Genomic DNA, 12,463 nt, shown 5'->3' with positions numbered 1-12,463 from the left:
TCTGCTACATTATAAACCTAGAAAGACTTTATTTGCTGACTTCACAGATCAGCACAGTACGATCTTAGCTTCTCAGTGTGTGTGTGTGTTACCTTGGCTGTCTTATAGATGCTGACTGCATTGTCCAGGTTGATGTGGTGAGAGCAGATGAGTTCACAGTGTCTTTGTAGCGCCCCCAGCTGGAACAGACTGGCAGCTGACAACAACTGCAGGAGAAAAAAACCCCACAAACATTGACGCAAAAGCTTTGGATACAGCAGTCAAGGATGTTTCCGTTCTCTGCTCTCATCTTCTATTAGTTATATCTCACTGACAGGCTTAGTTGTTCAAACATCGAGACACATTAAAGCTGGTAGACGAAACCACATATCTGGACATTATATATTCTACAATCTGGAAGAGAGAGTAGTAACTGACAAGAATTTAATCTCGTGATCAACTTGTCGGTATCTGTTGTGACTCTCACCTCCAGCAGGTCAGAGACGTTCGTTTTCAGCGACTCTGTTCCTCCACAGTACAGGTATGACATCATTATCTGCAGAGAGGTCAAAGGCTTCATTTAGGAACAAGACAGAACAGTAATTGAAATTTAAAAAAAAAGAAATCAGGGTGGAGTCAATTTGTTACCTGGAAAATGTTGTACTTGACGTCACTGATCTCAATCTGCTTGTTGGGGCTCCCGTCTGGTCCGTGGGAGGCCAGCAGAGACCTGAATCTAAAAAAAAACCAAACAACAAATTAGTCAAAGGGTTGAATAAATGACTGACGTCTCTATGTGGTTATGAATGTGTCTTCTTGTCCAGCGTCAACCTGTCTGCACTCACTTGTCAGAAGCTGTGATCAGAAGGACTCTGTGGCCGTAAAACGGTTTCCCCTCCACCACAAATGTCACATCTGACATCTCCTTGTTGTTCAGGAAATGAGGGTCTGCGGGAAAAACACATCAGCAGTTCACAACTCCATTCACAGGACAGCTTTTTAGAGACAAGGAAGCCTGAAGTCTGAACACTGATGCAAGCTTGTGTGCAGGTGTGTCGTGTGTGTGTCAGATCCTCACACCTGACTTCAGAAAGCTTCTCAAAAGTGTCTCGAGCTAGAAAATGCTTTCACCAAATATAAAAATACCTATTTTCACTTCGTCGTACAGCCCGAGAGGAGGACCGCCTCGGCTGTGTGACATTTGGTAACAGCTAAATCATTTAATTCTATTTTTAATAACAAAAAGGCAAATATTCCGCAGTTCAAGTTTGCAGCTGTGATGAATTGCTGCTTGTATTTATCTTATGTGAGAGAAAACTGACACCTCGTCTTAGTAATTTAATAACATCGACTCATGCTTTAGGATATTGTGATGGATGGTGATGCCTCTGAGATTTTACGATCGATTAATTAAGAAAATAATCCACCTATGAGTCAATAAAGCCATCCCTACTTGTCCTCAACACTGATGTACTAAGTGTGCGTTCATGTGCACGTCAGAATCTGTTTCCTTACCCAGCTGAGCTGAAAGAGTTGCCTTCATCTCGGGGACGGCTGGAAGAGGTGCTGGGCCAAAACAGTGACTAAAAATAGCTGCCAACTGCTGTACGATGGCATCATTCTGGAGGAAAGTGAGAAAACAGGGAGGAGGAGCGTTATATCACACATCTCAGCTCAACCTGATTACATGAAGAGGGAGATGGACGGACACGCCGAGTCTTTGCGTTTGATGCTACTACCTTGGTTGTCCGTAAGATGCTGAACATCAGGGGCAGGCCGACGGTGACCAGCTCCTCGCAGTAGTCCTCCTCTCTGATGGTGGTGAACTCTCTGAGGAGCGACAGGGTGACACCGGCCCTCGACTGCTGCTGGGCACAACGCAGAGATTCCAGCCACACGTGCAGCTTCCAGGGTACACCTAGGTCAGGGGAGGAAAATGCTGTTTAGTTTTCAAAGTAAGTTCAATTTGGAAGGTAAGAAAATCCTCCTCCTGACGTCTGATAGGTACCCATAGCTCGCAGCTCCATGGTGACATCCAGGTAGCCGTGCTCGGCGCTGTAGTAGCTCGCCTCCTGCAGAGCTTTCATCCTGGCCTTGCAGAGTCTTGCTATGCCTCCCTCTGGCAGGGCCCCAGGGCCAGAAGAAGGGGTGGGGAGGGGGGACAGAGGGAGGAAAGGGCAGATCCCGGCCTCCTCGCCCTCCACCCCCTCGGCTAAGATCTCCTCCAGGGACAGGACGTCCTCTTTGACTTGCTGGGGCTGAGTCAGTAGCTTTCTCAGCACGTTCCTGACAAGATAAATAGGAGGAAGAAGGGGAGAGGGAAGGAGCGCGAGGAAGTAGGGAGGAAAAAGAATGAAAGAAAGCACGGCAACGTTAATGTCCACGCACATCCATTTGTGTGACCCCGTGCCCTCCTCTCTGATTACATAATCTGTCACCATCACTGTGGAATGTGAAGTGTTGAGTCTACACTGTGTTGACACGTACTGCAGCGAACAGGTGGAGGGGTTCGGAGACAGATGGATGCTGAATAGAAGGAGCCTCTGAAATCCCTTTTTATATACTTTCAAGGTTTTTTTTACATTTCAGCACATAATAAAAAGAGGCGAATCTCTCCTCAAACGCAGGTCGAGTATGATCGAGTGCTGATGTAGTTGTTTCCGATACTTTCTTCTCTAGGGAGTTTGTCAGCAGCTGTTGCCAGCGCGCTGTTTTTTTGGTTTGATTTGAGGTCAGACTGATGGAAACATACCTGTGTCCGTGTGCTGCAGCGTGACTGAAGCAGTTCATGTCTTCGTACAGGGACGACGTCAGGGCGTTTCCATCGTGGGTCTTGGATAAGGGGTCTGCACCTCGAGCCAGGAGTAAACTCACCATCTCGTAGTTGCCTGGGAAGAACATAAAGAGTCAATTACACGCAGACAGAGATACTAAACATTATTATTTTACCAGTTCAGCCGTACTTCAGCAATCTAAGCTCTCTGTGTTTTTTCCCCACTGGTGCAGTCCACTTAGTATCTGTGTATTGTTAACACATCACCCCACAACCGTTAACATTTTTTTATGGCTTCATTTTGATTGTTTGTAGTGTTTTTATTGCTTATTTTATAATTCATTACTGCACTTATACTGTCTTAAATGTCTTCTTCTTTCTTTGCTTTAATACACTTTATTTACGACGCAATTAAGCTTCTCCAAAGGGATAAATGAAGTTTTATCACACTTTTTCAAAACAAGCAAGCACATTCATATTAGGCTCTATTTACACGCTGTCATTGCTGCTATGTAGAGCATGCGTCTCTTTTACTACAGCTATGTGTGGCTTTCAGATGATCCCACAGAGGAATGCTGCCCAGAGGCTTCTAAACAACCACAGGCAGAGCTGCGCTGCTTTCACTGCGCCTTCCTTTTACCCTCTCATTTCCTCATTCCTCCGGCCGGTGTGTCATTCACAACACAATCCTGTGCTTTTGTAAAAAAGGTTGTACTGGTTGACTGACTTGAATTGTGAGAGCTGTTATTAGATGATTTGTTACAGCGGCTTTAATTCATTCATCTCTTCCTTCGCTTGACCCTTCTACAGACTTTCTGCCTGTGTAATTTAGAAGCAAGTGGTAATTTAGCTTCCATAAATCAGATCCAAACACAGACCTACTGTAAGTCGGACAGCACCCGAGCATCAGCTGTGCTTTATGTTGTACTGTGTGTGCATATGTGTGTGCATATGTGTGTGTGTGTGTGTGTGTGTGTTTGCCCACCTGCTGCTGAGGCCAGCTGCAGCGGAGTGTCGGCCGTGCTCTCCTGTCCGTTGCGGACCGCGGCGCCCTCCACGTTGGCCCCTGCGTCCAACAGGAGCTGGAGAGACACACCACATCTGTTATACTCGGCAATGTCTGACATGCTGTAACTTATTTATGGACCGACCTCTGACCTCACATTTGTCACTCACAAAGTATGACATCACATCTACAGTTAGCTCAGGACAACCTCAAACTATTGTGCCTATACAGCAGGACATTTATCCTCAAGTAAACTGACCTGAGGAGTCTCAGTGTGCCATCGTACAACACGAAAATCCTTACATATTTCATACACTGTGTACTACACGTGTTTTTTCCTACCTGCACTACGGAGATGTGTCCGTGCAGAACAGCGAAGGTGAGGGCTGCCCAGTGGCGACTATCAGGATGCACAGACGGGTGTTTTGGGGAGCATGGCGGCACCTGGCAGCACAGGACAAAGCACAGCGTTACACAAGATATCGAGGTCGTACCCTCCAGAAAACACCACAATAAGACGTTCACTGCAACCTCTGTGTATAGTGTTTAAATATATTTACCGCCACGTCCAGGTTGGCCCCGGCATCGATCAACATCTGCACTAAGGCCTCGTCTCCAGCTGCGCAGGCGTACATCAGAGGCGTCATCCCCTGTTTGACAAACAGAGTGTGATCGACGCATGAAGGAGGAGAAACAACTACATGAAGTGACTCTCGCAAAGGATTTATGATTGTAAGTACCTGCAATATTCCTCTCATCGCACATCATACACACAGAAACAGGTGTTCAGTACCTGGTCGTCCATGCTGTTGACCCCATCAGGCCCCAGCAGGTCGATGGCCTGGCCAATGAGATCCGTGCGTCCACAGTTGAGCATCCGGAAACCCAAATCTAGCTGGAACTTGTCCGTGGCGGCTCTGGAGTCGAGACGCTTGAAGGAGCTGAAGCAACATTCAGGCCTGATGGAGACATAAAAAAAAACAAAACACTTTAGACTCTGAGAGCAACAACAGGTTTGTTTCAAACACCATGTGGCTCGTGCACACCGTGCATTTGCATTCTTTAATTGTACACCTCATGATGAGGTTAATGAGCCACATTACAGTCAAAGCACGGTCATTAATCTACCGTATACAGTGTGTAATTATTTGTTAGTGAGAACAGATTAAATTGCAGGCCTATAGTGCACAGGGGAACAGAGAAACATCTGGAAGCACAACAACGTCTTAGCAACTATGTTTTGTTTCTTCTCTTCTAATCGGAATGACCTCATTAACACATATAGCTGACATGACACTGGAATCATCAAACTACAATCAGATGCTGCCTGAAGGCGTCGTCTGTTCCTCTTGTTACAGATGTTTAGAGACAATGCTGCTGCTCTTTTGTGTCTGTGCGCTCTCATTTACTTCAGCTGTCTCGGTTCACAGTCCAGTCCGGGGAGGAGCAGCCTGGCGGTCTGTCTGACATCATCGCTGTCCACCAACAGACTCTTGCGATGCTCGGCATGAACTATGGCCACTCGCATCCACTCCATCAGAGGTGGCAGCAACAGGAATGGCCTGTAAAAAAAAGAAAAAAAAGAAAAAGATGATTAATTACACTTCTGTTCATCTATATATGGAGGTTTGTATTTTCATTTTACTGTAACTGTTGGTGTAGCACACATCTGATTCTCTGGTAAACCACTGATTCCTCAGACAATCAGCTGAGTGGGAAATTTCTTCACTCATGATTGAGTCATGTTGAGGAGGAACTCATAAACTGTCGTCAGCCAGATGACTTATGTGTGTCTGGCTGTACTTCCCCCTCACAGCCTGACCACCGTGAGTCACATTTTAAACACACACAGAGCAGCTCACCTCGCCTGATCACACATGCCAGCCTTCACACACCATATACAGCTGTGTTTCTGCTTCCGTCATACATGCAAAGCTCACACGCTCAAATAACAGATGTACACATACGTGACTAATCGGTTTTTGTACGTTGGTTGTGCAGTTAAGCCTCATCTGTCCTGGTCTGTAAGATGTGATCAGAGATGAGAGCAGAACTGTGACTTCATCCCTGCTGTGGTTTGATAAACAAAATACCGCAGTGGCTTCTGAATAATCAGCCCTATTTTTAAACCAGCTGGAGCAGAATAAACTACCTTGAGGGGGGGAGCTGAATAAAAGGTGCAGCACCGTGGCATTGTTATGAAGGTTTCTGTGATCTTACCCCCCAAAAAAACAACATGATGAAAAGAGAACTGAGTGAAACTTAAAAAGGCGAGAAAAAGGTTTAAAATAGAAATGGTAGACAAGTCTGACCCTGATGGAACGGGAGGTAATGACAGAGGCAGCGGAGTAAACATCAGTAGAGGAATTAAAGAGAGCAGAACTTTACGTCTGCAGAGATTTTTGCGAGCGTGGCGTTCTGAAAGTCATCTGGATTAGTTGATTGCTCTCTTTCTATTCTCCGCAGACTCTCTCAGAAAGCTCTGGTGATGCGGCTATCTTGCAACGCCACGCCTGGCTCGTTATCCGGCATTAATCCTTTTCTAATCTTGTGTCTTTCTCTTGCCATATGTGCCTCCGATGTGCCTGAGAACAATGACACATTGTCGAGAGTGTGACTGTTGTTTGCTTTTGATCCTATGGAGCCTTCAGTCATTGTGCGTTAATGATTGTTTGAACAGTGCCGCCGTGTTATCTGGAGCTGCTTTCCTCCTGCTGTGATGTTATTCTTAGCGGTGGCTTCACCTTTGTTTTGAGGAGATGCGAACACTTCATCGCATTTAATGAATACAGATGGGGCCAGATGCATGAAAATTATACAAGCATATAGCTGTGCGGTGTGTGCGTGCTGTAGAGATTGTAGTTAATGAGCATCGGGACTCCAGCGGTGCCATTCGTTCTGCTCAGTGTGTTTACGCAGGTACCTGTGGTTTCCTATAGAACGGCTTCTGTACAGCAGCACTCTCTCTCTCTCATTCATTCATCAGGGCTGGTTAATAATGCATATTGTAAAGTGGAGAATCTCCATTTTATCTGAAGCTTTTTGGAGAGGGAATGTGTTTGAACGTGGCTACTGAAAGCAGCATTCAAGGGAAACAGTTGTTGAATCCAACTGTGGTTTGTAAAGTAGAACAGTTGAGCAATAAAACCACTTTCTCATACTTTATTCCTAGTTGTGCAGACATTGTTTTTATAATTACTCGAGGACGAGAAAATTGCGCTCTTGACAGCTTGAGATGTAAACATTATAAAGGTTAATGGCGTCCTCCGAGGCTGAGCTGTAACGTTAGCTCCTACATGAAACTGCTCACAACAAGCCAGAGTCTGTGGATTATCTTGTGAAACCACGAAAGAGATACGCGCGCTGAGTTTTTCAAAAAAAAATTTTTTTTTGGCGCATTAAACATTACAAACACAGAGAGCCATTTAGTCCCATTATATTGGAGAGAAGGCAGACAACTCTGTGGCAGATATCACGAAAAATATGTATTTTTGATTTTGAGGTTATGTGTCCCTTCAAGGCTTGCATAAAAAAAAAAAGATTATGTAAATCTCTGACTGCTTCAGACTTAATATACCCTGCAAGATACCCTGAAGTCCTCTTATCCTCAAGCTATTCTGTCAGATGTTGCTTCGGTGCATTATCAGTCAGTGATCAGTCAGGAGGAGGGACGCTGCTGTCACCCAGGCGTGACAGTTAACAAGCAGACAAGAGGCCCACGGGATGTTGGAGGAGTAGGAGGGGAATGTTAAATGGGTCTGATCGGTGGCATATAAGGAGGGTGTGAACGTTTGGGTAACGGCTGGGAGGCAGGTGGGGTATGTTGTGCTGAAGAAGGGGGGGGGGGCGCTGGGTGGAGATGGGAGGCGCAGAGTGACAGGAAAGTTGTGTCTCTGAGGCGAGGAGGGCCAGTGAAGGTAAATGTTTTTTTTTTGTTTTTTTTTTTAATGGGCTTCACTTAACACAATTTGGGCTGCGTGGGAGTGTTTGCTCATGTGTGCATTCAAGCATGTGTCTGCGTCTGTCTCCCAGAATCCCGCGAGGCCTCCACCCTGCTACTTTACTGCACGCTTTGCCTCCAGGCGTGCTCACGACACTGGCACTAATCCAGAACCGAAGCGGATCCAAAACAGCCGTATCAAGGTTTTCACCACAGAGCGCTTATCTATCAGAGAGATTTGTTTTTTTTTTCTCTCCTTTACTTCATCTATAAGCCTGTGATTTAGTGAGTAAAATGAGGAAAATCATAAAAAAAATAGTAAAGGTGGAAGAAATACTTTCAGCTGGAGTTAACCTTTAATGTGGAACAAGTATGTGAGTGTCTGTGGAGGATGTGCACAAAAATATCCATCAACACAAATCACCGGAGGCCAGATGTGTGTACGCACCTTTACCAGTGGCCCACGACTCCAAACTGCATGTCTATACTATCATCCACACATCTCCAGGCCCCCTATACCACAATTCATCGCCCTTCCTTCCCTCAGACCCCCGTCTCTCCCCCATCTGACCCCTGTGTCTGGGTTATGCCCCCTCAGCCTGAAACACAAACTCCAGCCTCGCCAACGAGTCCCTGCAACATCAAAGCCAAACCCGCCTGTTAATACTGAAACTAGATAGCGCTTCTGGCTAGCCCAGTGACCCGACGTGCTAAGGCTACACAGCGGGATGTAGACACACACACACATGCATACATACATACATACACAAACTCTCCCACACATGCACATATAAAACGTTCGGCTCTGATTCATGGCGCCTCTCTCACCACCACCTGGCTGGCCATAAAAAGACAGTCGGCTCAAATGATGATCAGGTGTGCTCGAACTCTAACCTGTCCAGCATTAAAAAGGCTTTTCTCCCCGGGAGGCGACTTCACACACACACACATGTACGTCCAGTATGACCTGTATCCTGAAGCCACTGTGGTTTAGTTCATGTTGTAAGGATTCTTAAAGCAAGACCCCCTTAATGTGCTGCATCGAGTCAAGGTTAACCACTGATCTGGAGTCAGATTACTCCCATAAAGGCTCCACGAGGGGGGATGAAACCATATCTGAGGCATCTGTGGTTAGAAGTGAGCCCCACTGCCTACTTCTTATCACAGAAACACATCTATCCATTAGTGCTCCTTTCCATCCGCTCAAGTAAGCAGCCGGGCTCGGGGTGGTCTGTTTTGCAGAGTCTTTGAAAGTGTGTGTTTAGGTAGTGATTGCACCATTAAATAGATTGGTTAATAACTTTCGGCACTAATAAAAGTAGTGAAAATAGCAGGGAGAGACAGAAAAAACATGGTGGTGTCCGTCTAATACTCCAACACAAGACAATCAGTAACAACTATGACCGAGCAGCAGGTTTTAGTGGGTCATAACACAAAAAACGGCGTCTCTCGTAGGCTGGAGGATTCTGCAGTAAGGCTCTCACCAGGCTCCCCATAATGTCTGATGATGTGGCCCACACAGATCTGGTGGTTTTGGGTTTCCACCAAAGATTTTTTTTATAAAGCTCTCAATCGAGGTTGTGCCAGAGAGATTGAGAGGCCCCATGGAAGGAGAGAGGTCTGTATCGTTACCAGGCGCTCACATTGTAATCACTACCAGGTTTTTTTTCGTGCAGCTCTAACTCTTCCACCACTACCTGAGTCTGTCGTGCATGCTAACGCTTACAGGCGCTACACGGAGAGGCATGTACGCAAACCGGTAGATGTCTAGCAAAGAAACGTCACAGATGGTTTCGAAGTATGCAGTATTACAGGACGCTAAATCATTTCATCCTGCACACGAGAAACCCAGGCTGATATACACCCGGCATTAAAAACATCTGAGGGCTTGGAGGACGGAGGAGAGGCGGGTGTATATCTGCTCTCTTTGATGCTAATGAGGAGCCCACCTTTGCTCACTCACACTGTGTCTGTTCGCTGTTAAGTGTGTATAAGACACATCTGGGGTCCGTTTGCATCTGTGTAGATATACGTGTGTTCGGGACGCAGGCTGATTTCATCACAAAAAACTTTCACCTGACTTTAATCTTCTCTCCCCCCTCCACCCGACATCACGCCCTCATCATAACCTAACAATCGCAAACACATGGGTTTCTAAGAGGTTAAAGTACTCGGCGAGGAAAACAAAACACAAACATTCGACCCACCGACACACGGCACACTGAGACGCACACACTTTGGCGAGAGCTGCATCCCATTTGTATGCGTCAGTGCTAGCTTTAGGTAGGCCTCCATACAGCCCTTAAAAAAAGTGTAATTAACCTTTACACACACGAGCACTTTTCAGTGACAGCTTTAACATATTGCTGCTTTGGAACACACACACACACACACACGCACACACACACACACACACACACTCTGCTGTGTGAGAAAGAAAAGTGCTTGCAGGCCTGTGTGTTGGCCTCAAAGAAAACACTCAAACATAAAAAACATTTTTACCATAACTGACGGCACGTAATCTCTCACATTTATTCAACTGCTTGATATCAAGAATTCTTAGCGGGAAACAGTTTAATCAGTTTGGATGAAATCAGACATGACTCAGTTTCAGTTCAGGGTTTCTCTTTGCTTTCTCTGGAAACCCAACAACAGGAACCGCAATTTCCCAATTCTTATTTAAAGCCAAGAAAAATTTTAAAAAATTACCAGCCAAAACACTGCTTAAACCAAAGCATTATCATAAAATATAATATGTGCTGTTAAATACATCAAACAATTTGTCTTGGGACTGAAAAAAGTCAAGTAATTGTTTTACAAAGGCAACCTGAGGAAGATCAGAGGAGAGCCTGACAGAATTACAGACCATTAGCACCTCTTCAAACCCCTTAAACCACCATTCTCCAACCTAATTTACACTGTGAGGGGCTGCTACACCCTCCTATCAGACTAACATTCACACCTGGACTCTCGCGCTCACCTGTAATTCACTGACAGAAACTTCACACTTCAATGACCACAGGGCGATGGGATTACTGACGGCTGTGCTCTGTGAAAAAAGCTGCTCCCTCGATTAGAAGCTATTTGTTAATTTCTGAGGGTGTCTCTGTTTGCGTACTTGAGTACGTGTGTGTGTGGAGCTGCTGGCATTAATCCCATTTCTGTCAACCTCATTAACCAAATCAAATCCCCTCTAATTATAGATGTAATCAAGAAGCAAAACAAAGCATTTAACGTGTGAAAGGAGAAGTGAGAATGGTACGAAACAAAATCTGCTCAGGGTGGATCCGAAAACTTAAAATGAAAACCGAGATTAGATCTGTTGTTTCGCTTCGCTCCGATACACTTTGGAGAGCATCGAAAACGCTCTCGTCCGGTCATGCATGACTCCCACCTCTCTTTGCTAAGTGCCATGCGTGGGGGATCTAAGTTGGGATTCTCCATGGACTCCATTTGTGGGCAGCGCAGGAAGTAGTAAAGGGTGTGGAGGGCGTCCGGCGACCAGGACACGGGCTGCTGGGGACGGGCGTGGCGGGCTGGGCTCAGTCCCGGGCGTACTGAGCTCAGGCGCTGCATGTGGTGCATTGCACGGGACACCAAGTCACCTGGAAGAAAAGGAAATGTGAAAAAGATTTAGATGGTACAGCAGATAAATGTTCTTGTAAGCGTGTGAAGCTTGTTCATTTCATCCGCTGAACACTTGAATAAAGTGTCAGAAATTACTGCAGAGTGGGTGAAATGAAAACTAAAACTATAACAATAGATCTCAGTGCTCCGTTTAAACCCTCTGGGCTCCTGATCCAACTGGATTTCCCCTTTTTCTAAAACCACTCACACTGTACCTTCCTTTACTCATTACTCCCCCCTCGGCACGTCTCGAGTAGTACTCGCCATTAGCGGCGTCATTATCAGTGAGCAAAGCCAGACGGCTAGTCTAAATAGCCATCCATCTTTAATCACCACAGAGTTAACGGGCTAACAGACAGCTGATCACAGGCTCTAATGAACCGTTCAGCTGTTTTTCCGTATTGGCGAGTTTCAATCGCAGCACTCAGCCGAGGACGAAGGGCGTCCGTCAGTCACATGATCAAAGCGAGGTTGAGGATCTTTACGTGAAAGCAAAGAAAAGTCTGAATATGTTGCTGCTGTGTGGAGATAAAGAGAGAAAAACTATGCAGCTTATCGGACGATTCATTCACCCACTCTGTGAGCTAAGCAGAGAGCTATGCACAGCTGGATAAGAGGCCATAATTAAGATTACTGTACACACAGTATAATCTGAAACTTTATTATTAATGTAAACAGACATGGATTGATAGAACGGTGCATGAGATAGAGGGCGTAGCTCTGCAAGGACTCCGGCTCGTAGATAACATCCTGGAGCGTGACCATGAGTTTCAGAGCCCGAGTGAAGCGGGAAGACAAAATATCAGTTGTCACAGGGAAAGGATGTGGGGGAGGGGCGGAGAGGGAATCCAGGCTGAACTTGGGATCGTGTAACGCTCATTTGCCATAATTACTCCTGGGTTAATTTCTAACCAGATTAGGCTGCGAGGGGGGGCGGTCGAGCAGAGTCAGTGTGTATGTGTGTGCGTCTATATCAAGGAGGTTCGGGGGAACTTCGAGGGGGGTGGGATTGTGAAGTGGCCCTCCCAAAACAGACCCCACTTCAAGCTGAAGGGCCTCCTTTGTGTTAACCACCACCAGCAATCCCCTCCAGGAGGTCTCCCAGGAATTCCTGCCCAAGACGGAGAGCCTCTCCCCG

The 12,463-nt window shown here is 46.0% G+C and overlaps 1 protein-coding gene across 1 annotated transcript in view; it reads right to left on the bottom strand.

The window, feature by feature from the left end:
* abtb2b (ankyrin repeat and BTB (POZ) domain containing 2b) overlaps positions 1 to 12,463 on the bottom strand; it is a 43,814-nt gene that overhangs the window by 1,491 nt on the left and 29,860 nt on the right. The window contains exons 3-16 of the mRNA XM_037107133.1: positions 11,093 to 11,303; positions 5,168 to 5,320; positions 4,552 to 4,717; positions 4,319 to 4,408; positions 4,101 to 4,202; positions 3,738 to 3,834; positions 2,732 to 2,867; positions 1,988 to 2,265; positions 1,719 to 1,897; positions 1,495 to 1,600; positions 825 to 927; positions 628 to 715; positions 467 to 535; positions 93 to 206 (exon numbers count right to left, since the gene is read on the bottom strand). Of these exons, the coding sequence (XP_036963028.1) occupies positions 93 to 206; positions 467 to 535; positions 628 to 715; positions 825 to 927; positions 1,495 to 1,600; positions 1,719 to 1,897; positions 1,988 to 2,265; positions 2,732 to 2,867; positions 3,738 to 3,834; positions 4,101 to 4,202; positions 4,319 to 4,408; positions 4,552 to 4,717; positions 5,168 to 5,320; positions 11,093 to 11,303 (1,892 nt within the window). The remainder of the gene's footprint in view (positions 1 to 92; positions 207 to 466; positions 536 to 627; positions 716 to 824; positions 928 to 1,494; positions 1,601 to 1,718; positions 1,898 to 1,987; positions 2,266 to 2,731; positions 2,868 to 3,737; positions 3,835 to 4,100; positions 4,203 to 4,318; positions 4,409 to 4,551; positions 4,718 to 5,167; positions 5,321 to 11,092; positions 11,304 to 12,463) is intronic.

This window comes from Acanthopagrus latus, chromosome 8 (assembly GCF_904848185.1).
Source record: "Acanthopagrus latus isolate v.2019 chromosome 8, fAcaLat1.1, whole genome shotgun sequence".
In the NCBI taxonomy this organism is placed as follows: Eukaryota; Metazoa; Chordata; class Actinopteri; order Spariformes; family Sparidae; genus Acanthopagrus; species Acanthopagrus latus.
Note: the sequence above shows the minus strand (reverse complement) of the source record. Positions and strands in the feature narration are given on the sequence as shown.